Source organism: Mustelus asterias, chromosome 13, assembly GCF_964213995.1.
Source record: "Mustelus asterias chromosome 13, sMusAst1.hap1.1, whole genome shotgun sequence".
Lineage (NCBI taxonomy): Eukaryota > Metazoa > Chordata > Chondrichthyes > Carcharhiniformes > Triakidae > Mustelus > Mustelus asterias.
Window position 1 is genome coordinate 98887478 of NC_135813.1, and position 26434 is coordinate 98913911.

Genomic DNA, 26434 nt, shown 5'->3' on the forward strand with positions numbered 1-26434 from the left:
ATTGTGGTGTATTACATGGAGGATAATACGGGGACTGTAGTGCGTGACTGAATAATATCTAGGCTGAAGTTATTACATACAGATTAAAATACAGGTTGGCCTGTATTAAATACAAAATAATACACAAGTGGAAGTGTGTTGCTTAAGAAGTAATGTACGGGCCAGAGGTAGAATCCCGACAGTGCAGAAAGAGGCCACCCGGCCTCTCCAAAAGAGCAACTTAGCCTGACCCACCCCTCTGCCCTATCCATGTAACTCCACGTACCATGGCTAATCCATATACCCTACACATCTTTGGAATGTGGGAAGAAACTGGTACACCCAGAGGAACCCCACACAGACACTGGGAGAATCTGCACATTCCACACAGATGGTCACTCAAGGTAGGAATCGAACCCTGCCACTGTGCCGCCTATCAAATAATACATAAATTAGAACATACCCTGAAGCTGTCGTCTACAAGCTTTGAAACATTTCTTCTCTCTACAAGCAGCCTTTTCTGATTCCCATTTGAGGAGCCAGAAAATAATCTGCTCACAGACCTGCGGCTACCACTGTTTCACCATCTGCCTCAGCATGAACAAAAGCATAAATGGTGCCATGGTTACAATTTTAGAATTGTTCCTTGCTGCTCTTCCACCCTCATATTGGTTCTACATTTCGCATTTGACAACTCAGCTGAGATTGAGAACCAACAATGTTTGAACATCTATGAGTGAGAATTTTATGTAGCTGAAGCTATCAATAAGCAGCCAATGCTATTGGATGATATTCTTCAATTTTGCAGTTTAGGATGTTAGCTGAACATTTGTTTCGAGTTAGAGGCTTGAAGTTTACATGCAGGTATCTATCTAAGGAAAAATAGAGTCCAGCACTCGTAAATATATTGTCATATTTTGCCTAATTGTAGATCTTTTGCCCAGGAAAAATGGTATCTCATTGAGCCCTACTCAATAGATTCTGTCGACCAGAAAAATGATTTGTTAGAGATCTCTGTATTCTTTATGGTGACGCACTTGTTTCCTCATTAGCTTCTTGACTGCAATCAGTGGTGTAGTGCTGCTGGAGCATGCTGGAGTGTTTCTCCGGCACCTCCTCTTCCAACCAGTGACAGCCCAACTCCTCCTGGATAATCCCGGTTCCTCATCCCCAAGCCCAGACAGCCCATCTTCCCTCAAACCCTAGACAGCCCTAACTCCCCCACCCCCAAAACCCCAGACAACCCTGACTCACCCCCACCTTGGACAGCTCAGAATCACCTCAGGCAGCCCAGACTCACTCCCAACCCTCAGACAGCCTTGACTCTCCTCAACCCCAGACGGCAGTCCAGACTCACTTCTACCCTGGATGGCCCCAATATACCCCCAAATGGCCCTGACTCACCCCCCCCCCCCCCCCATCCCCAGGAGCCCCTGATTCACTCCCCCACCCCCAGACAGCCCTGACTCACCACTATCCCCAGATGGCCCTCGCCACCCTCGGTTGCCCCCCAACACCCCCCCCCCCCTTGCCCCCCAACACCCCTGCGAACAGCCCAGATGCCAACCCCACCCCACTCTGAACAGACTCAACGGGCCCTGAGCTCAAGGGACATACCGGGAACTTGGCACAGCTGCCATGGAACCACATTTCCTGTCAGACTGCGGCTACTGTTAGGTCTTTTGCACATGCATTGGCTGGCACAGTTTATCTTTTATTGTTCCTCGGACCAGGGAATAGCCTTATACTTGCACAATATAAAGAATTGAAGGGCCCAAACACTGTGAAAGTACAGGTCAGGTAACCTGAGCAGAAGCTCAGAGGTGGCCCACAGAGCAGGACTCAGCAAGGCGGACAGGAGAAAGGTCCCAGAATATTTAGAAGTAGCTCTAAAATTAAAGAAAGCTCCAAGTTAAAGAGAGCTGCAAAGAGAGAAGCAAAGTGGGCTTGAAAGAAGCTGTGAAGATCTGAGGAGGTAGCTGAAAGTTGGTGACTCCTTACTGCCTTTGCAGCAGTGATGTTCTGCCTAACTTGGCCCAAGACCTGAACGTGTGCTTGAAGGTGAAGCTTGACTGTACATAGAGTTGCAGAGTAATTGAAAAACAGTAAAGTCATGTTGCTCCTGGACAACTGTTAAGCATGTTGCCCTGCCTTGGTGAAGAACAATGTTTTTGCTGTTTACTGTGTCTACACACCCTGCCCAACGTAACGGCATTAATTCAGCCAGTGGATCAAGGCAATTTTCAGGTCATTAAATGTAAATTATAAAAACAGTGATGATAAGGATGACATAGTGAATCCAGTGGAGAAAGTAGCCAAAGTCCATATTATTAAGATGTGTGATGGGTTAATAGATGCATTGGAGCAATGTGCATTCAAAAGTGAGCTGGAAATAATGTCAATCCAAAAAATAAAATCCAATCTTATGAAACAAAAAACAATGTTGATGATGCAGATGAAGCTGGAAGAACTATCCAATAAGTCTCCCATCAGAGTAAATTGACTGAACCCTCTCCTATAAGCAAAATCAAAGATGATGCCACAGGTGGGAACCTAATACAGGTATCCTGCATTTATTATTCTTAGTTTTCTAGCAATTTTATTAATTTTGGACTATAGTCAGCCTAGGCTTAGGCTATTGTAATGTTACTAGGCCTACTCCGATCTGCAGTATCCAAAAACCAAAATGATCTGAAATATAGTCGGCCCCGAGGATTTTGTATAACCGATGCTCAGCCTGTAAAACACTGCTTAATGAATTTCCAGCTACACTAAAGACTAATGATTCAAAATCCCACACAGTTCAAAATATAATGCCTACTGCCTACCAACACTAATATTTTTCACTTAAAAGCATGGGTCACTGATTTATGGGACCTCAAATGATTAATATAAAGGAAAATAATGTAATAGTACATTTAGAAATGATATGGTCAACACATGTTCTTAAAGCTCCTGCGCCTCAAAATTTCCCACTACACCACTGATTGCAATCAATGAAATGTCCAATTGTATAACAAAGAGTGTAATTGTGGGAGGTTAATTTGGAGAGAGGGCAGGGAAGAGAAAATTGAAAACAATTACAGACAAACAAGCATTCCTCTATTTGGTGCCCAGAGATTTAAACTAACTGCTGTTGGGGATGCCTGTAACATGGATCACCCTGTGTTTTTAGTTTGTAAGGTCACGTAGCGGTTAGAAACCCTGTACCATCATGTCTTTTTGGCTGAGGAAAGAGGTTTTGCCAGTTATGAGTCCAATCTACTGAGCAGAGAAAGGTCACAAGGATTCAAGTTGGTTAAAGGAAATACTGGTTTCTAAGTCTTCTGTCTCTCCCCATAAGATCATGCTGATCAGTTCTTATTGCCTAATTATGGGATGGAAGTATCACAAGATTATGAAATCAAGGTCCATGATTTTCCAAACTGTAACATTCTTACAAACAAAGAACAAAGAAAATTACAGCACAGGAACAGGCCCTTCGGTCCTCCAAGCTTGCGCCGACCATGCTGCCCGACTGAACTAAAACCCCTACCCTTCCACACATATGGTTCATGACACGAAAGCTGAGTTAGACACTGCATTTTTTTTTAAACCATCAACTCTGGTACAGTTAAATTGGATGATTTTTCCTTACAGAACAAGAGGTTAAATAGCAACCTGGCACTCAATTAAAATTGCAGTGACTGGATAAATCAATAAATGAACACCAACTACATAGACATTGAGAACAATTTGTGATCTAGCTTTTTAAAAAAAAACGTTTTCTAAGAATTGTAGATGAGTAATTTTTTTTCTAATTAACTTAAAAAGATCAGAAACAGAAGTAAAGATGAGGGAGGCCGCTCAGTCAATCTAATTGATGCTTACAAAAACGCCTACAATCCACCCATCATGATATCAGAGTTAGTACCTCTATCATCCAATTTAACTGCACCAGAGTTGGTGGTTTAAAAAAAAATGCAGTGTCTAATTCAGCTTTTGTGTCATGAACCATACGCGTAGAAGTGTTAGAGTTTGGAAAATCATGGACCTTGATTTCATAATCTTGTGATACTTCCATCCCATAATTAGGCAATAAGAACTGATCAGCATGATTTTAAGGGGAGAGGCAGAAGACTTAGAAACCAGTATTTCCTTTAACCAACATGAACTGTTCCAGGTTTTAATCACTCTTTGTGCTTCTGGTAATAATTGTGAGTTTGTCAATTTCCATTTTTTAATCAATATTCTTTTGTCTTGCAGTTGTGGTTGACTTTGAAATAGTGTTCAGGATTGCCTGCTATTTTAATATCTTAAAATACATCTTTATAATGTCGCCTCTCACACACACATTTAAAGCTGAAGAGTCAGAGCTTTTTTGGCTTTGTAAGTTGCTGCTCTGAAACTAGCGATAAGTCTGATCACATGCTTCTCTGCACCGTACCCATAGCTTCAGTGTTTCCATTGTGCCTCAGTGACTGAACCTGTAAGCACTATTCCAAGTGGAGCCTGACCAAAGCACTATACAGCTTCAGCATAACAATCTCAGGCTCATACAGTACTTAGTACTTACAAAGCTCAACAGTCTGCTATGGAGGGTTACTCTGTTCTAACCTCCCATAGCAAAAGCCAACGCAATCCCAAAAAGACCTCATTTCCTTCCTTGCTTCCCTCACCCTGAGGAGAAATCAACATCGTTTCAATAATTTATTATTTTGTCCTGTTTGGCTTATAGTTGAAAGCAATTTGCATTTTGTTGTGTTGCATGTTCAGGTGTGAGTATGAATAGTGAAGGAATTGACTGTGATCAAGTTTCTCACCTGGGGTGGAGGGACGTTTTTTACACAGAGGGTGGTGGGGGCCTGGAATGCGCTGCCAAGTAGGGTGGTGGAGGCAGGCACGCTGACATCGTTTAAGACTTACCTGGATAGTCACATGAGCAGCCTGGGAATGGAGGGATACAAACGATTGGTCTAGTTGGACCAAGGAGCGGCACAGGCTTGGAGGGCCGAAGGGCCTGTTTCCTGTGCTGTACTGTTCTTTGTTCTTTGTTCCTTTTGCTTTCAATCTGTACCTTTTTATCTTGATGAATCATGCTGCTCTGTAGTGTGGCAGTTTGTGTAATTATCCTTTTTTTTGTTTGCAACTTTTAGGTATGCCATGAAGTGTTTAGATAAAAAGCGAATCAAGATGAAACAGGGAGAAACGTTAGCCCTTAATGAACGAATTATGTTGTCACTGGTCAGCACTGGGGTGAGTTCAGATGTAATTTTGCATTGTCGTTTGTAGAAGATGGTGCATTTTTGTATTTGGCACTGGTGAAAATATTAGTAAGCTCATTGACATAAATGACAGCTGGAAAAACAAGTTTGATCTTGGACGATAAGGTGATGGGAGGGGTGGTCCCTCTGACTGGGACAGCCTCCCTCCCCTTAAGGCCTGGAGACCGATGGACCACCCCTTCCCCTGACCCCGGGACCCCTGCCAATTACCTGCCCTCTGGGTCACTGGACTTAGTTCCACTTTCGTTCACTGCAGTTTTGTGCCTGGAGGGACTGTCCAAGGTGGGACTTCCTCCCAAGTGAGGGCGGAAATCCTGCTTCAATCAGTGCTCTTCAGAGTGTAATATGGCATCGGGGCTTCTGGAGTCGACACGGATGTGTTCCTCACCGACTCTAAATTCCGGCCCACATCTTATTCTGGCCAAATTATTGCCACCTGCCCAGAATCTTTGGGATTGTTCAGACCTGAATGACTGGGTGCCAACATGACGGAAAACACTTCTGCATTTGGTTCCAGTGCCACATGATTACATTCTTCCCATCTCTCTTGATAGTAAATCATTTAAGATGCTTTCATTCCACCTCTTGAATCTGGCCTCAAGATCAGATAACAGTAAGCTAACAATATCACATTTCTCCAGCACTGTCATTCCTTGTTATTCACAGTGCAATCTCACCCAAAACATTGTTTTTTGAATGGGAACCTGTATAATTTTCTCTAATATGTGTGACTGAAAATGTCTGATATTGCAATATGATAGTAAACATAAACACTACATTATGGAACATAAATTCAGATTCTGACCCAATCAGCCGACATAATAGAGATTTTCTATAGATTTTGATAGAGTAAAATCATAGGTGAGATAGTAACTGAAGGTCATGGATTCAAAATCACTGGGAAAGCGATTCAAGAGATGAAATGAAACTTTTTTTCACACTGTTGGTTGTTAAGATGCTACCTGAAAATGTGGTAAAACTAATTTAAAGGAGAGTTAGACACATACTTTAGGATGAAGAACTTGCAATTTATGGATGAAAAGCTAGGTCATGGGACTAAACATTGCTGATCTAGCAAAGGTATGACCTATTGAATGGCCTCTTTTTGTGCTGTGAGTTTCTATGATCCTGTTGGAAGGGAAGGACTTCCCCGTACGCCACACACCTCAAATGGATGGTGGGCCAAGGTGAAAGGTGAATCAGCTCTCTGTGTGACCAGCATAGAGTGTTATTGACAAAACCCAACTTGCTCCTTGTCCTGGGTGATGTACATTAAAATAATACATGGCAACAGAAAATTAATTTGCCTCCAGTTTTCTATTTCTTTCCTGAAAACTGCTGGCATTGTGTATGGTTTCATAGACATTAGCCTGCCAGTGCTGTTGGAAAGCTTCCCAACAGAACCTGATCTGATCTTCATCCATTATCCACATAAACTCATATCAAGTCATGACATAGCAATTGGGAATGGAAATGGAGGTTAGATTTACTCCTCCGAGGACAAGGAGTCCCATTGTGGTACTCCCAACTGCAGTCCTGAATGACAAATCAAGAATCAAAGCTGAGACCTTTGAAACCATTTTGTGTGGTTGAGGCACTGGCCAGTCCATTTTCCAACAAAGTAGATTTTTTTTTAAAGGGGAGGAGAAATAAGATATCTGCTACATACGAATAAATAGACCTTCCCTGCTAACATACAGGGTTGAATTTCCCTGCACCCCTGTTGAGGCGGCTTTGGAGCAAGGAGTGCAGGGAAGGAATCGGTGAACCATGTAGGAAAGCAACATGATGCTTCTTGCCTCCAGGCAGGTTTCCCGGTGTGGACTGCCTGTGAGAATCAGCAGTCCGTTCCACAGAGGTGGGCAATCAATTGATCCAATTCCGGCCCCAATCAAGGGCCATTATATCACCCCCACTGAACGTTTCTGGACCCCATGCTGAGTCCTGAGTTAGGTGGACACCTGTGGCAGTTCGGAGCCTCTTCTCAATTCCCAGTGATGGACCCTCAAGACTAAAACGTACATAGCTGTAGCCATAGTCATTTCTGTGGACTGACTCCCCCTTTATACTGATAGCCCTATCAGCTCTGGGCATTTCTTTGAAGATGTTCTGCAGCCATCTGAGTGTCTCCGTTTTGAGATACTCTCACGGCCAGGATATTTTGGATGTTAGAGTTTCCCTTCCCGCCATTGGCGGCAAACACATCTCTGCCCATATCGACTGCCCTGCAATCATTTCACGCTATAATGACTGTTAATTGGCAGGAGACAGAACTTCACCCTCTTTGTTAGGAGGAAGCCCTGACTCCGTGAGCTGCTATCCAATCACACCAATCTGATTGGCTGGCAGTTCTCTACTCCCTGCAGTGCCAGAAACTGCAGTGGACAGCATTAGGATGCAGCAGTCCCCAGAGCCCAGAATCCAGGACCAGGTAAGTTTAGGGGGTGTCAGGTTGGAATAGATAGGTGAGCCCTGACAAGCTTTGGCATAGAGGATTTGGGATGTCAGTGGAGAGGGATGGGAAAGGGAATCTCCACAGGGATAAGACCTTTTTTTTAGGGGGGTTGTGGTGCCCCACATTAAAAGGAGGCTGCTGATGGAGGCCCTCACTCCAAGGCCTAAACAAGGTTAATTTTCAGGCTTCACTCCCTACCACTGAATTCCTCCTGCCAGCCTGGAAATTGAGGCTGGGCAGCAAACAATCCTTAAGTAATTGGCCACTTAAGGGCCTCAATTAATGCAAGGCTGGGTGAGCTGGCCACGGCCTTGTCCGACCCAGAGTTAAATTACAGAGAGTTTGGGTCAGGTGAAAACCCAGTGGGAAGGCCTTGCAAAAAATGTTACTGTCGCCTGCACTTATAAACCTGCTGGTGTAGAAATCTGAATTCTGCCCCATGTCCACTTGGCAGCCTCCGCAGCACACACTTCTCCTGCCATCCAGTTCTACCGTTCCACTCATTGTCCCTTTTGTGTCACATTCTTCCCTGCCATTGTCATTAATTGGCCAGCCGCAGTGGTTTATTAACTGCTGCCTCCTGTAAGATTGTGATGCAACGTGAATGGCAGACACCAGTGGGGTGGAGTCAGAAATGGTTCCAACTCTATTATTTTCTTTGTTGGGAAGATTCTATCCACTTTCGCATGGTGCTGCGGACACAAGAATTTACACTAAATTTATGGACTGTATAGAATAGCATCTCCACATCATAGAATAGTGTGGCCATTGCTGTGTCACATTTATAAAGATGTATGTTTTCCTGTATTAGTTACCAAATGACCTTGAGGTATTGAGCAATGAGTCAAGAGTTGTGATATTATAGTGACGAGGAACTGCAGCCGTGTATCTTTTTTAATTAATCGTTATTCCTCATGCCATTGTTGGACAATGAGAACATAAACCAGATGGCAGGTAGCTAAAGAGCTTCATTGTCTTAATTCCTGTATGGGAAAACATGTAAATTGTCAGGTCGAAAATAATAAAGTAATTTCCATTTAGCGCAGTGATGAAGGTATTCCATGTTGCAAGTTGTTCACTTTTACTCACCCTTGCTGTGTATGATTCCACATGGTGTTGGCAGTATCTCAGCACTTCAGATGAATGTCCACTGTTCACACCTGAAATCTGTTCAGCAGGACTGTTCTGAACTGACCACCACCACATTTACACTTTCCTGTTAAGGATCATCAGGTCAACATTTAAAAGTCCTGGCTGATTCTTCTCCCCATCTATGCTATGGCTTGACAGTTCCAGCATAACATCCTTGCTCTTGTATTCTATGTCTTGTACATTTAAATAGTTGTAGGTGATGACTGAATTTTTCCCTTGACTGTTTCGGAGCTATTTAATTGCTAATTTGGTTGTATTTAAATTGATCTACTCATTTTTAAAATTCTTTTGTCATCTGGAGTCTTGAATATTTGTTGCAATTAGGCAATCTGATGCAACGGTCCCATTTGCACTGTAATGAGCAAGCGACTTGGAAGTACATGGTATTATCCTGTGATTTTTTTTAAAAATTGTTCTTTGGATGAGAGGGCATTTCTAGCAGTCAGAATTCATTGCCTATCCTTTTTTTGCCTCAAGGAGGCTAGGGCAGGCCTTCTTGAAATGCTTGCAGTTTGATACAACTTACTTGCTTGTTAGGCTATTTTAAAGGACAGTAGGGGCCAGTGTACCACCCAGACCCCACCATAACATTTTATTGGGTGTTGGAGCTAGACTCTTTCAAAGATAGCCCAGATAAGTCTGGACCTTTTTGGCCAAGATCAAGTGTGAAATTAGATGTAATGCCTGCTCTTGTCAGCTTGGATCTATTGGGGGGAACTTTCACATCCTGCCCGCCACGGGAATTGTAGTGGGGTGGGGGGGGGGATTTTCTGGTTTTGGGGTGAGCGTGGCTGGAAAATCCCACCCAGTATGTCTCTCTTGTGGAGACCATGAATTGGATTCAGTTTGAATTTGAATTGATTTTTGGAGCAAGCAAGGAGATGAATTCTGGCCTTCCGCTGTCCATTCTGCGGACTGGCTTTGTAACACTGAGAAAGGAATAAAATTAATAAAGATAGGTCGGGACCTGAACATTTAGCATTGCTGAAGGAGTGAAAGATGCCCTGACACTGTTCAAGGGAGAGCAGTGACTTCTCATTCCCGATCAAAATTCCTCTGAATAAACTCCACCAAAATCATTGCCGTCATTCTATTGCCAAAAGTGGCATTTTGCTGTTTGGAAGTTGGCTGTCATATTTGAGAGAATTCGCTTCCAAAGTAATTGATTCAATGTGAAATATTTTAGCAAGTTCTGAGATCATGATCAGGCTCTGCATAAATAGAAGTCTTTCCTTTCTAGTATGTTCCAGAACACATTTAAGAACAAATAATCAGAAAACAGTTAGCTTTTCACATCACAGATGGTGTATTACTGAAGTTCTTTCAGTCATATAAATACATGGCTATGTAATTGCACTTAATCCACTCCTTATTTCCAGGCTTTTGAATTCGCGATGGAACGTTTGTAGTGCACTACTACAGTGTTTCATATTTATTATCCAGTCATGGTCTTCAAGGCGTTAACAAACTGGCCTAGTGACTGATTTGTGCAGTCACTGGTTATGATGGCAGATGACAGTGTGAGTGTCGCATTGCTGCTGTGTTAAATGAGTCGTGCTTTATTGCTCCACTGCAGTAAGCTGTACTGACTGGTTGGTAACAAAGTGGTTCTGTAATGCTTTTAGTAGCCAGCATCTGGTGTGATCGAACTTCTCCCGTAATTATCTGAAGGTAAATGAAGTAGGGAAAAAACCTAAATTAATGTGGCTATTTCAGAATCACTGAGCAAGAGGTGAGCCACTATTGAATATTGCATGAGTTTATGTTTAATAAAAATGAAAATGCCTTAACAAATTTGGTGATTTTTCATTCATGAAATTATTTTGAAGTGTTTGGAATCCTCAGTTAAGTAGGAAAGAATAATGTTTTGTACTAACACAATACCATTTTTATGCACAAGCTATTTTAAAAGTAAAGTTGACACACAAAAACAAATTTGGCAACAAGAAATGAAAGAAAATTGAATCTACCAGCTGTGTCTATTCCTTCTTCAATTGCAAACTGTCTGAGAAAATTTTGTACCTGACTTCCTTGAAGGCACTGACTGCTTGCTGGTGTCTAATTCTACAAGTGCATCGTTCAAACACCCGTTGTTCACGGTAAACCTGAACAGTCATTTGGCTATTAGGCATCAAGAGCCCAGTGCTAAGGGGAAACCTGGTTGACATTTCTTTAGCCAGCAACCTGTAAACAATCGAAAGAAAGAATGACCATGCATTTGTTACCTCTGCCACTGAAGGTGGACGGAGGTAATGTTTTCACCCCTGTTTGTTCGTCTGTTTGTAAACAATAATATCTCAAAAGCTAATGGGTGATTTCAGCAAAACTTGATATGCAGATAGGGAAAAGCACAAGGCAGAACTGGTTAGTTTTTTTTTGAAGATGTGGATCTGCATCCTGAAATTTAAAGGATCTGTTAACGAGTGAATTGACTATTTTTTAGAATGTTATGGGGTGTTTTTTTAAAATGTTGTCGATTGTCTCAGCTGCTGTGGCGAAATTTGTTGCAACTGTCAGGACCTCCTAAACACTTGACAGCCGATAGTTACTGTGGAAATGTAGGAAACATGATAGGCAATTTGAGCACTGAAGCCCCCATAACTAACCATGTGACAATGACCAGGTCATCTGTTTGTGGTCTTGGTTGAGGGATAAATATTGACCAGGACACTGGAGATAACTCCCCTGCTCTTCTTTGAAATAATGCTAATTTTACATCGATGTGAAAAAGCAGAAAGGGCCTCAGTTTAACATCTCATCCAAAGACAGCATCTCAGACAGTGCAGCATTCCTTCAGTTCGAGTGTGAACCTAGATTTCCATGCTGGAATGGATTTGTACCCACAACCTTTAGACTCCGAAGTGAGAATATTACCATGGTTGAAAGAGACGGTGGCATAAACAAAAGGTCTCAAAACATCTATAACTATGCTGAAACAAGTTGCTAATGGATGGTGTATGGCACAGGAAATTGGAAGTTTAAGCTTCTTTGATAAGTGGGGGTGGAAAAGGAGAATTAAACAGTCCCATATTCACTTGCTGGTGACAAGCGATGCACCATTCTGTTTGTTGAAATATTCTCTGAAGTAAAAGTGAAATACTGTGGATGCTGGAGATCAGAAATAAAAACAAAATGTCCTGGAAAAACTCCGTATGTCTGGCAGCATCTGTGGAGAGAGAGAAACAGAGTTAACCACTGCCAAGTTCTGTCCTCATCCGCAGCTGGAATTCTCCAATACATTCTCCATTCTCACTGGCAGTGGGGCGGCCACGAATGAGATAGGAGAATCCCGCACAACATTTTGAGTCCAATATGACTCTTCTTCGGAACTGAACAGAGCAGAAAAATGATGGTTTTTGATGTGATGGAACCCTCCGCCCCCTATTCAAAGGCATAAAATCTATCACATTTCTGTTTGCCTTCAGTTCTGAATAAGAGTCATATTGGACTTGAACTATTAACTCTTGTTTTTCTCTCTCCACAGATTTTACCAGAACTCCTGAGTCCTGCCGGCACTTTTTGCCTTTATTCACTAAAGTGTTGGTTCTTATGTGTATCAAGGAGGCAAGAGTTTCCATTCTGTAAATAGTTCATGACATCTGATGCTTGTCTATGTGGCCATTTTGCACAAGTGAGCATAGGTCATGCTGATTGGCCAGGTAATCAGTTTTTGGTAGTGTTGGTTGAACGAGGAATATGGGCCAGGATACAGAGAGAACTCCCTGCTGTTCTTCAGATAGTGCCTGGGAATCTTTTACAGCCACCAAAGCCAGCCGATAGACTCCTGATTCAGCATCTCATCCAAAAGGCAAGCCCATCTGACAATGTAGCACCCCTCAGCAATGTACTGAAATGCCAATCTAGATTACATAAGTCCATAGCCCAGCTTGAATCCATGAAGTTTTGTCTGAAAGGCAAGGATGCTATCTTCTGCCTGAATTAATTGTAATCAGTATTTAAGTCTTCTGTAGAATGCCTGTAGCAACTGCAAAGACCTCATCAACACAAACATTTTAAGCTCTCTCAACCATCCCACTCTCCACACTCCCAGTCTGTCCTTCCCCTCCCACAAAAGCTCAAAAAATAACAAGTCACAACCTCAACTCTTTTAAGCTTGCAGTGCTGAAGGATAGATTTATACAAAATTCAATTCTCAGTGAAGCTAACTGTAGTTCAAATTAATTTTGTGTGTTTAATGTGGAAAGCAGGAGCTGGTTGAAAGGAGCTCACACAATGGATTTGTTCCAAAAGCTGTGCACTCGACATATAGGGCTCTGGGGAACTCTCGAAAGGACTGCAATCAGACTGACTTGCTGATGGGATCTAAAAGAGTGTATCCCAGGATGCTGGGATGCTTTCAGATAATCTTCAGGAGTTGCTCTTGCAATAGCCAGCCTCTGCCTGTGGATGTCATCGGGCTTGTTGTTCACACCATTAAATGGTTAGATTGCACTGTATTTTCCTGCTTTTCTGACCTCCCATTGTGTAGGCACCTTCTCTAACAGCGAGGATCTGACACAGCATGGAGCTCATGTCATACTCATCAAAAGAAGAGCCGTATGACTTCCTTCTGTGCTGTAACCATTTTATGATTCCATAATTGTCCATTTTACAAGTTTAATTGGCTTCCCACCTCTGAGCATGCTGCCGTCACTAAACGGAAACTGCCTTTTGCAAAGTGGGAGGATCAGCCTGATGCATTTTTCTCTGATTTTGCTTGCTCTCCTGCTTCCAAAAGTCTGTTAAAACTCACTCCAATGAAATGTCTTCTCAAAACTTTTCATGCCTTTCTAAAGGAGGAGAGGGAGATTAATATTTTACAGTAATGTTGTGAATTGTGATGCATGGGGTTCAAGCAGTGGACATGCTATTGGACTGGTCTGAATTTAAACATGTACAAAGGCTCAACATTTTTGTGGCCCCCAAGTTTTCTACTGGTGTCCAGAGTTTTCTGTGCTGCTTGAGATCCTGCAGAGCCAGGTTAGCACATTGTTTATGCAGAGCATGGTCCAATTTCATGTCACATTTGTGTTTACTCCTCAGTATTTTATTTGTTTCAGCTGATCCAACACAGGTATAGCTCATTACCTTGAAATGCTTTCTTAATGGTTTCATTGAGGTGTCCTGTGCCTGGGGCTACATTATTTCTACTTAATCTAAAGATGTCCAATATTTGAAGACAAAGCAACAAAAAGTAAATAAAAACTGGATAACATCATTCAGAAAATAAATAGTTGGTTTGTTACTTCTAACGTGATGATAGTAACGGTCAGTTTGGTAGTAATGAAAGGGCTGTAGCTTGATTTGCCTTAATCTAGTTTGATATTTCTCATTGGTGAGGCTGCTCCATTCATCTGCTGTTGCCCAACTGAAAGGCAGAAGATCTCAATTGAGGGATGGTGTACGTCACCATAAAACAGGAATGCAGCTGACGTAAAATGATGGCGGGAAAGAGAGAGAGAGAGAGAAAATAATGCGTAGGTTCATTGTTCACTTTTAACTTTAGCACCTGTGGGAAAATTTTATTTTAAATTGAAATTTGTTCTATTTTTGAAATTAAACAAAGTTTTACTGCCTCGGAGGATGAAGGGAAAATGCCTCCCTAATTGTATTATCAAGAAGGTGTCTTGCTGAATTGTATAACAGTCTATCTGATCACTCATTTGCTGCTTCTCTTTTTTCCTTCTTTTCCCCAGGACTGCCCCTTTATAGTCTGTATGACCTATGCTTTCCACACACCTGACAAGCTGTGTTTTATTCTTGACCTGATGAATGGTAAGACAAAATATTCTAATCTTTGTAAACTGGGATGAGACCCAGATTAATTCTGCTCAATTACTGGGGGCTTAATGGGACAAGAGGGATGAGCGTAATACTTTTGTGTGGTTTAGATTAGTCCATCTCTTTCTTATTTAATTCTTTATTTACATAATTCGGTGAACATTCAATCTCTCCAAATTTTTATTGAATAATTTTTTTCATTGATTTTTTTTTATGATCACTTATTTTCAGCAAATTTGGTGCCACTCTTGGTGATATGTGTAGTTGCTGTATGTCAGCCTCAAACACTCTCAGGTCAGATATGGCACAAGTAGATGCAAAATAAAGCTTTATCTGCATGGATGCGTCAAACACAATCAAGTTTAGAATTAGAATAAATCTCCTTTTACATTGCCCCATTCAAGCACATTTAGTTTAGAGTGTAATTGACTGCGCTACCTCATCCTTCCTACGTTGTGTACTTCACAACTCAGTATTGTCACAATGTTGCCCTAACTTTTTGAAAGGCATTTGATCCCATTTTCAATAAAATAAACTTGAGTTGCTTTTTGAGAAGCTGTCACTTTTCTTTTATTCTTAATCTAACCAATGCATTTTCAGTCAAAAAGCTGGCAGAATTTTTCTTTCTGCTTGCTGGTAAAACCTAGGAACCGATTTGCTAGTGGAAATAACCCTGGGTGGGATATGTTACCGAGTACAGCATAATGAATAACAACACAAAATGGTAGAAAGAAAGGAAGGTTGTTCAGACCATATAATGCACACCTGATCCATTCAGATCATTTTCATCTTCCTCTGCCTTGCTGGTATCTTTCCGTCTGTAAGAGATGATAGGAGTACAGCCTCAAAATTTGTTTGAGATTAGATGAGAAATAGTCCGTATAGATGTTTATCTTCCACATCAGCAGTAATCCTGATCCCATGTACACGCCCTACTTCTGTTTCCCTTGTTTAACTATTTTTCCCTTTCTTAATGTTGATCCAATCTATTAAGTTCTGATATGGGTAATGAGGTCTATAGCCAAACAAACCTCTTTATATAGTTTCTCCTGTCTATCCTGAATGTCTTATAATTAAATTCACATTTACATCTCCTTCATGTAAAGCCCTCAATAAATGGAAATAGTCTATATCTACCCTTCCCATCAATTCATAATTGTGAAATACATTAAAAGTCCAATGTGCTGAACAGCAGGGAATCCGCCCACAATTTCACATTAAGTGGAGCTTCATGATAGCCAATGAGGCCCCATTCCCACATGAATGCATCTCTATGTACACCTGTAGCCTATAAACATGGTCTGTGACAAAAACAACAGATTCAAATGTCAAATGAAAACACAGTAAAGTAGTAAATGTGTGAAAAAGTTAGTTTATTCAATTTGCTCACACCTTACATTGGCCTGACCTTGACAAAGACTGTAGTTTTGCATTGAACAATGTCAGGAGTTAGCTCTGGAAAAGTTGCTTAATATTTTTCTGCTCAGGCGAGAAGGTGGTCATTCATCAAGCTCTTCGGGGTCAACAGGTTCCTCAGTTGAAGAATGTACTGCAACTACAATTGCATCATCTGTCAGTTCCTTTGTGCAGGGCGCAGCATCATCCACTTCTATAATTGTCTCTGCTGGAATTTCCATGCCAGCCTCCCACAGGCGAATGAAAAGTGCCTCATCATTGGGTTAGCTGGCTTCACTCTGCTCCTCATTCTTAACATCTTGTACAATCATAACTTGTTTGAACCTAATCTCTAAGCAATAGCATTTTAGCTTTCTCAAAGGTTCAGCTACACTCACAGGCATTGCAAGCCCTTTCATTTCACTGTAAAATGATGGTTTGCCCAGCTCTCCCTGTGCGCTTGTGATCAGACTCCACTCTGATTGTTTGGTATGGTCATACAGGAAAGTTAGACAAGTTTGGCAAATCCGGAATTACCAGTGTGGAATTTTGGCTTATCGCAGTCATCGGTCTATGGGATTTGCTATTATGCCAATGGGAAGGGTTGGCGACTTTGACATAACTGGAACTTTGTATCATGTCATCGCAAATTCACTATTAAAATATCCTGTGATCTCCTTTGAATAATCTAAACACTCCCAAATCAGCTTTGCTCACTTGGTAGCATTTCCACCTCTGATTTAGATGGTAATGGATTAAAGATGTACCCCACAACTTTAAAAAATGCCATGTGAATGGCATTCTGATTCTGATGAATGCTGCGTTGCCAGAGTGCCATCCTGTGAATGGGATCTGAACCCTGTCAGCTGTTCTTTGGATTCATGTGGACATTAAAGATCCTGTAGTATTATTTGGACAAGAATGAATAACTCTTCTATTGTGCAGCCCAACATTCCTCCTCTGACCATGTTTCAGAGTGTCATTTTAAGTATAGTGTTCTTCTAAGCCTTTTCTCCTATGTAATTGTTTTACTGGCATCTGTTGAGGTTTCTGAGCATGTGTGTGAATTGGAGGGCCTTTCAATCTGCAAGAGCGTGTTCTGCAAGCAGGACCTTTTTTACTCGTGCTCCTATATTCATCATCATCTGCTGCCATGTTTGGTTGTGAAACAACAGTTACTGCAATAAATTGTGTAAATCAAGTGGTAAAATAAATGCAAATCATTCTTTTTTTCTTCTGCTACCAAAACCAACAATGCTAGCTAGGTTACTTAGTTAACTAGACAATTGTGAGGGCAGCAATAATGGAGCAAACTGGTGGAGGTGTATGAAATGTTTTAATAGATCCAATATCATGTGGCTAACTGCTTGTCCTATTTCTAGGTGGAGATTTGCATTATCATCTTTCACAGCATGGAGTGTTCTCTGAGAAGGAGATGAGGTTCTATGCTGCTGAGATCATGCTGGGCCTTGAACACATGCACAACCGATTTGTAGTATACAGAGACCTGAAGGTAAGATGAGACTTAAATACTCTTAAGTTAAACTTAATATAAAACCAGACAATACACAGCAGGTTGAGTCAGCTTCTGTATCGTGTGCTTTGGAAAATAATGAATAATTTAAGGGAAATTCTTTCTTTTCTAAACTGTGAATGTTAACTGTACACAGTAGGTCTGAGATAACAGATCATTGACATTTTGGTTGGGTAAATTTTTCATCAGAAACCAGGACTGAGAAGATAAAACAGGTATTGTAGTAAGGTTGAGAAAAACTGGACAGAGAAGGATCAGCAGAGGGGAAAGTAAATGGATTAAGTGACCTGCAAACTGCTAAATCGGTGTTACAAAACTCAGCATTGAGGACTCTGAAACATGTGAGCAAAAGGATGAGAAAATAAACAAAAAGAGGAAGCAAAGAAAAGCTACAAATGCAGAAAATCTGAAATCAAAATAGCAAATGTTCCCAGAACTTGGTGGGCCACTAGTTCTGAGAAATGTTTTTTAAAATGGCCAGCACCATGGCCTCAAAACCCTGGCACCATGTGTCACCACTATATACACGAAAATGCCCCCACTGCCAGACATAGGCCAACAACAAATAACAAATCGTTCCTGTTATAAAGGAAATTAAGAATATAGCAAAGATATTGCAATCCAGCACAGAAGGACCATGATTTGTATAGGTGAGCAGCTAATTGCCTGTTTTAAGTGGGAGGCTGTGCAGTAGCCCATTTACGGGCTAGTCTGAATCCATTGGGCTTTGGGCATCAATTGGGTAGAAAAAGAATGGCCATCAGTTGAATTTCAACCCCCATGTGTTTTATGTAATAGTGTTCCTGGCTTTATAAAACATTGCATCCTGTGGCTTATGATGACACAATATAGGGGATTTGCTTGTGCAACTCATAATTCCCCAGATGTTGCAAACCACTCAACACACAGTTATAAATACAATGCAATTGCAATAAACAAATATAATTATTGGAGATGGAAATTTTACAGACTGTTTCTGACCTCCTTAGTGATGGCAACCGCTGCTATCACAGGTAGCTACAGCTTCTTGTGATCCCACTTTACCTGTGGTCTTAAGTGGATAGGCGAGTAGGCAAGTATCATTCCAACACTCCAGACTACTTGGGAGTTATGTTAGTATATTATTTATGAAAAATTATGCATCTACCATCACATCACAATAAAGATGTAAAATGATTTTTTTTTTAAATAAAAGGAAAGCAAACCAGTAGTTGACATTTTTGATCTGCAGGTTGCAATACCAAACATCAATTAAATACTAATTGATCTGAGGTAGTATTTATTGAGCACCAGTTAAACTTTGTGGCATTAAAGATTTGTAAATGCACCATAGAAAAAGAAAAATACTTGTGTTACACAGTGTATATCTTATTTTCTAAAACAGTGCATTATTTGCTTATTGTGAGAATCTGTGGGAGTTATTTAAATTTGTTAAATGCAGAATCATAGAATTCAGCCTCTCTTCTGCTGTTTTCAACCTTGAAGGTGTTATGAGTGGAATAAAAGGGACAGTGTCAACATGGATACAAAATTGGTTGAACGACAGAACACAGAGATTGTGGTTACTGGATATTTTTCCTGTTCGAGGAAGGTTTGGATAGTCAGAAACTTTTTCCCAGGGTGGAAGAGTTAATTACTAGGGGACATAGGTTCAAGGGGCAAGGTTTAAAGGAGATGTATGAGGCAAGTTTTTTTACACAGAGGGTGGTGGGTGCCTGGAACTCGCGACCGGGGGAGGTAGTGGAAGCAGAAACAATAGTGACTTTTAAGGAGTGTCTTGACAAATACATGGATAGGATGGGAATAGAAGGCTATGGTCCCCGGAAGGGTAGGGAGTTTTACTTCAGTCAGGCAGCATGGTCGGTGCAGGCTTGAAGGGCCTGTTCCTGTGCTGTAATTTTCTTTGTTCTTTTGTTGTTCTTTGTTTGTAATGGAGTTCCCCTAGGGTCAGGGTTTGGACCCTTGCTTTTCCTGATATATATTAATGACCTAGACTTTGGTGTACAGGGCACAAGTTCAAAGTTTGTGTGTAATTAAAAAAACTTGGAAGATTTGAGAACTGTCAGGGGGTAGCGTAAACCTCAAAGGGACGTAGACAAGTTGGTGGAAAAGGCAGACAGGTGGCTGATGCACTTCAATGCAGAAGTGTGAGGTGATTCATTTTGATAGAACATGGAGGGAGCATATAAAGTAGAAGGGTTCAATTCCAAAGGGTGTGGTGAAGCCAAGGAACCTTAGTGTATAAATCATTGAGGGTGGCAGGGAAGGTTGAGAGAACAGTTAATAAAGCATACAGTATCCTGGGCTTTATTAATAGGGGCATCGATTACAAGAGCAAAGAATTGTATATTGGATTTGTACAAGTCACTAGTTCAGCCTCAGCTGGGCTATTGTGTCGAGTTCTAGGCACAGCTTCTTTAGGAAGAATATGAAGGCGTTAGAGGGGGTGGACACAGCAGTTCACGACAATGATTCCAGGGATGAGGAAGTTCAGTTTTGAAAATAAATTGGAGAAGTTAGGACTTCTTTAGAGAGGAAGGCTGAGAGGAGGTTTAATAGCGGATTCAAAATTATGAAGGATCTAGACAGCGTAGATAGGCAGAAACAGTTCCCACTCGTGGAAGGATTAAGAACAAGAGGGCACAGATTTAAAATAATTGGCAAAAGAAGCAAAAGTGATATGAGAAAAACATTTTTATGCAGTGAGCGATTGGGCTTTGGAATACACTGCTTGAGAATATGCTGAAGGCAGGTTCAGTTCGAGCATGCAAAAAGGAAATTAGACTTATCTGAAAAGGAAAAATGTGCAGGGTTGTGGGGAGAAGGCGGGGATTGGTACTAGATGAGGTGCTCATTTGAAGAACCCATGCAGACACAAAGGGCCAAATGGCCTCTTTTTGCACCATAATAATTCAGTGATAAGCCTCAAACATTCACTCAAGTTTCTTTATAATAAATATGTAACAAAATAAACAGGAAACAGGCTGGAGATCCAAATGATACAGTATCCTGAAGACAAGTTTGTAGCTCTTGTCATTATGAGATAAATACATTTATGTGATTACGTCAGCAAAATGTGACTTCTCCTGGGAAACTCCTGAGCACTGATGGACTGAAATGCATTGTGTGCCATGTGTAGCAACTCTGTAAATGTACACTGTTTACTGTGTACAGCAGTGTCACTGATCTCCTAATATGCAATATAAAGATTAATCATTATAGATTCTGAAAGTTGACTAAACTTTTAGTCCAAACTCACAGTCCAAAAATGTGCAGGTTAGGTGGTTTGGCCAGGGTTAATTGTCCCTTAGTGTCCCAAGGTGTGTAGGTTAGATGGATTAGCCATGGTAAATGTGTGGGGCTACGGGGATAGGTCAGGGGAAAGGGCCTGGGTAAGATACTCTTGTCAGAGAGTCCATGCAGACTCCATGGGCTGATTGGGCTCCTTCTGCACTGTAAGAATTCAATGATTAAAATCAACTCAGCAGAACATTCTGCAACATGTTCAGTGAAGGGAGCGCAACAACAGCTTCCTTTTGGAAATAGGGTTGGCAGCTCTGGTTGACATATTTCTGGAGCTATCATCACAAGAGTTGCTCTTTCCAACCATTCATAGAATCCCTACAGTGCAGAAGGAGGCCCATCGAGTCTGCACTGACCACTATCCCACCCAGGCCCTATTCCCATAACCCCACATATTTACCCTGCTAATCCCCCTGACACTAGGGTTAATTTAGCATGGCCAATTAACCTAACCCACACATCTTTGGATTATGTGAGGAAACCAGAGCACCCAGAGGAAACCCACGCAGACACGGGGAGAATGTGCAAACTCCACACAGACAGTGACCCGAGGTCGGAATTGAATGCGCTCCCTGGCGCGGTGAGGCAGCAGTCCTAACCACTGTGCCACCGTGCCGCCCCAACCATCTCTCACCTGCCATTGGTCACCCATCACGGCCATACATGCCGCACACTGCCTTCCTAGGCTAATTGAGAAACCAATAGACTCTAGGAAGATTTTTGACTGTCAGTCAAACAACCCGATTTCCATGTCCGTTATTTTTACAACTAATGAATAAAAACAGTCTCTATTATCCCTATGATTTCTCTCCTGGGTTGCTTGAAACAGTGTCCTGGAGATTAGACATTAAGTCCTGCGGACTCCTGAAGGGTTGACATCTCTAATTGGAATGGGGTGGTTTGAAAACATGTTTTCTCCACAGGGAACTGACAGAGCAATAAGGCTTTCTACCTTCATTTGTCACAGATTTCTGGAGCTTAGCGAAAGTAAATAATCTGACATAGTGCCACCCTATGAGAACCATATGGTAATGAAAATCGAGGTGTCAGACATCCCAGTGCTTGTTAAATGACCAATTCATTTTATTCAATTTTGTTCCTGGAGTATGAAGAGAATGGAAAGGACATTGACATTAAAGCTCCTTTCAAAAATAAGCAAGTGGATACTTGAAAAGAGCTATCATAGAAGTTTCGTAGAATCCCTACAGTGCAGAAGGTGGCCATTCGGCCCATCAAGTCTGCACCGACAACAATCCCATCCAGGTCCTATTCCCGTACCCCACGTATTTACCCTGCTAATCCCTCGAACCTACATATCCTGGGACACTAAGGGGCAATTTAGCACGGCTAATCAACCTAACCTGCACATCTTTGGACTGAGAGGAAACCAGAGCACCCAGAGGAAACCCACACAGACACGGGGAGAATGTGGATTTTTCACACGAACAGTCACCCGAGGCCGGAATTGAACCCGGGTCCCTGGAGCTGTGAGGCAGCAGTGCAAACCGCTGTGCCTCCGTGTCACCCCAAAGATCGTCTTTTTAATTTTTCTGCTTATGATTATTGCTATTTAAAGCTGGGATTAACTATTACAATGAAAAGAGTTCCACATTTCTGACGCTTTGCAGTTACCAACTTTTGCATAGAAACATACATAGAAAATAGAAGCAGGAGTAGGCTCTTCATTATGATCATGACTGATCATCAAATTCAATAGCCTGATCTCTCCCCCCCCCCCCCCCCCCCGCCCCCATGTCCCATGATTTATTTAGCCCCAGGAGCTAGAACTAATTCCTTCTTGAAATCATGCAACGTTTTGGCCTCAGCCACATTCTGTGGTTGTGAATTCCACAGATTCACCACCCTCCTGGGTGAAGAAATTTCTTCTCTCCTCAGTCCTGAAGGTTTTACCTCTTATCCTCAAACTATGACCCCTAGTTTTGGACTCTTCCCAAACCCCACCATCAGGAATATTCTTTCTGTATCTACCCTGTCTAATCCTGTTAGAATGTTATCTCACTCTTCTAAACTCCAGTGAATACAATCCTAACTGACTTAGTCTCTCCTCATATGACAGTGCTGGCATCCCAGGAATCAGCCAGGTAAACCTTCACTGCATTCCCTTTATTGGTGTTGAGTTTTTATACATTTTCCAGTCGCCCCAGCAGGTTTCCCAATGGCCTGGTTGGTGAGCAACGCAAATTGCCATTGACGTCAGTAGGACCAGAAGATTGTGCCAGTGGCAAATGATGAGCCACTTCCATTGCCAGAAAGCCCACCGGGGTGGGGGCTGTAAAATCCTGGCCATTGTTTGAACTTTGGTTTTGATGATAATGGGATGTTGGGAATTACTGATCCTTACCGTGTGATTGGACTGCATAAATATCAATACAGGTTCATGGTGTGATTGCCAGGACTTAATGAAGCAAGGAGGATAAGGTTAGCAGATAACATCTGCTACTGGCCTCCAAATGTGCCAGTAGACAACATCTGTACTTCAAAGATCTCTTGGAGGAGCCTTTGTTCTAAAAGTGTGCCATTTGATATTTCTGTGACTTTCTTCACAAAGATCTTAACCTTGCTGCATTGTTTGAATGGCTATGCCTGCCACTATGTAAGTGACTTCTAGCCTTTATTTGATGGCACTCAATACTTTCATCATGTCATAGAGGGTCTGTGCAACTTCAGTCTAAGAGCAGTGACTCAGATCAACTGAGCTGCAGTGTTCATGCTGCTTGGTATCAGACCCAGATGATAGGGAAAGGAAGCCAAGGAGTCCTACCACATTGTTGGATTGCCCATGTTGCAGGCTGCTATAGTTGGCACACATGTGGCCTTTAAGATGCCAGCTGAACAGCTGCTAAAATCTGTTAAACATGAAACCGTTCCATTCACTAAATGTTCAGATTACCCACAATGTCAACCACACAAACCTGTGACTCCTAGCTATGCAGATAAAAGCCACCATGTCTTCATTTTTACACCAGTCAGCACTTTCTAATCTCTTCCATGAAGACAAAGATGGTCCCTCATGGACAATATATATCTGCCACAGCTGTGGTTCATGACTCCATTGAGGCAACCAAGAATGTGAGGCAGAGGATACTTAAAACCAGTCTTTTGCAGCAACAACAGTTGCGATAGAAACAATAGTTGGAATTGAAGAATAGATTTCACTGCCTGCTCAGATCCAGTGGAGTCAAAGGACATAAGAAATAGAAGCAGGAGTAGGCCATCCAGACATTCAAGCCTTCTCCACCATTCAAAATGATCATGGCTGATCTTTTACCTCAATTCCATCTTCTCGTATTATCCACATATCTTTAATTTTCTTTGTTTTCAAAAATCTAAGTCTCTTTCCTGAATATATTTAACAACCGAGCATCCACAGCCCTCTGGAGCAGAGAATGCCAAAGAAATAGTCCTTTGAGTGAAGAGGTTTCTCCGCATCTCAGTCCAAAGTGGCATTTTCCTTACTCTTATAATGTTATTACAACCCCTGTAGAGACAGTTAATTTTTTTAAAAGAAATTTAAACTGCCAGTTAATAGCTAAAAAAGATGACATGATGCAAGATTCCACATTTTAAAACTTCTAGAGGTCCATTGCTCTGAACACTTCTTTCAGACAACCTATACTTTAAATTATGAAACAGAACTTCTCTCTTTTATGTTTGAAACAACTGGAAAAACCCACGTTACACTGTCCTTTATGCAAGCATTTTATTCTCCAGGAACCAATCCAAGGTGATTTTTGACTCTTGAAGGTTTGCTTCTGTTTTTTTTCTTGCTCAGTCTGGTAACTTTCAACCCCAGAGCTATCCTTCATGATGAATATTTTCGTGGAAATTTTTTCTCTACCGCGGCGAACCTTCCAGTCAAGTTCTAAGTCATCACAAATTTGGTCTTTTCAATCTGAGCCCATGCTCCCACCTGCATTCCTGCGTGATTCAGAGACTTTTGGCCACTAGTTGCTCTTTCTTTTCCAGTTCCTGGGGACAATCTTGCCAAAATAATTCTAAGTCCAGGATGGCTGTGGAAATGTGAGTTTCAGATCCGTTTTTTTGGCGAGTTCAAATCTTATGCACTCAGAGCATGGAAAAACAGCAGAAATGGTTTCTCACCTATTGAGGGAAGGGGGTGGGGCTTAAGCCACCTGAATGCTCACTGAGTGCAGCAGAGGGTGCCATTGTGCATGTGTGGGTCTCTAGCAGCAGAGACCTGTTATTCAGCCTCTGCTGCTCTCAGCTTCCCTCCATGGCTTAGACATAGCACACCCACTGGGGGCCTGTGGCCTACTGTGACCACCCCCACTCACCCAGATCGATTTCTCTCTCTCTCTCTCCCTCCCCCCCCCCCCATCGCCAGCCCTGATCATCCCGATTCCCCCCCCCCCCCCCCCCCCCCCCGATTCCTGATGCAGACTGGGGCAGGTCCCCCCTCCCTCCCCATACTGATCCTAATGCAGAGTGGGCAGCAATCCCACTATTAACCCGATTATTCCATCCCAGGCTCATTAAGTCAACGTAAAAGAGCATTTGAATGTTATTTCAATAATTAATCACGAGACTGATTGTGTCGGATATCCAGTGCCTGTAAGATCGCGAGAGGTGAGAAATCGAGCGTGAACCTAATTTCTTGGCTCGCGTGTGATTTTACCAGCAGTAAAACAATCTGGACCCCCTTTAATCTCCAGCATTCAAACCGCTCAGATTTTTGTCAGGCAGACCTCAGAACAGGTCACCTGACTCTGTTCGTTTTACCTCAAGTTAAAGACAGTCCCAAGTAAAACAGTGTTGAATATTTCCTTTGGTATTGTTAATATACCTGACAAACAAGCGATCAGTGCAAAGCTTACTACAGTGAAAACAAATGTCATACTATTTTTTTACTGATTTCCCCTTGGTGACTGACATCCGATCCTGTACCCTCATCTGTTGCTATCTCTAAGCCTCTGGGCGAGGCTGGCAGGAAATAGGTAGCTTCAAATGGGCACAAAAGGACTATGGGCTGATGTGGCCCTACACTCGTGGCAGCTAGCTTCTGTCAGGGAGCTGGTTGCATCCTTGAAGCAAGTGCCTGGTCCCATCTGCAGCCATTTTTCTGAGGGGAACTGCTGGTGTCATGGTATGTGCAGAAAAAGAGCGATATTTGACATATGAGGGTTCAGCCACAGACATTCCACTGAATTCTGGATTTTCAGCCTCTGTGACTAGTGCAATGACTGGTTTCATGGCAGCAATTAAATTTTTGAAGGCTTGTGACATACCACCGGTGTTGATATGGTAACCAAGATCTATGCTATTCTGTAGAATTTTCCCTTGCAAAAATGCAGTCTATATTTCCACGGAGGTGGTGGTTCCAATGCATTCCAGCTAGCCCTCATCTGGAATCTGTAATGTCAGTACATTTACCACTTGCATTGGTAACTGCAAGCAAAACAAGGCTTCCTAGATGTCAGTGCAAATGAAACATGTTAACTGGACAGTCACATCTGCCAATTGCTGCATACCCTGAGATTGTCCTCAGCCTGCTAATATATATAATTCGTTGAAATATTCTGTAATGTCCTC

General features: G+C 42.0%; 1 protein-coding gene across 2 annotated transcripts in view; it reads left to right on the forward strand.

Moving 5' to 3' along the window:
* The window catches only part of grk3 (G protein-coupled receptor kinase 3), a 247284-nt gene that overhangs the window by 164624 nt on the left and 56226 nt on the right, over nucleotides 1–26434 (forward strand). For both annotated transcript variants that reach the window (XM_078227374.1, XM_078227373.1), the window contains exons 9-11: nucleotides 5115–5214; nucleotides 14547–14625; nucleotides 17409–17539. In XM_078227374.1, the coding sequence (XP_078083500.1) occupies nucleotides 5115–5214; nucleotides 14547–14625; nucleotides 17409–17539 (310 nt within the window). The remainder of the gene's footprint in view (nucleotides 1–5114; nucleotides 5215–14546; nucleotides 14626–17408; nucleotides 17540–26434) is intronic.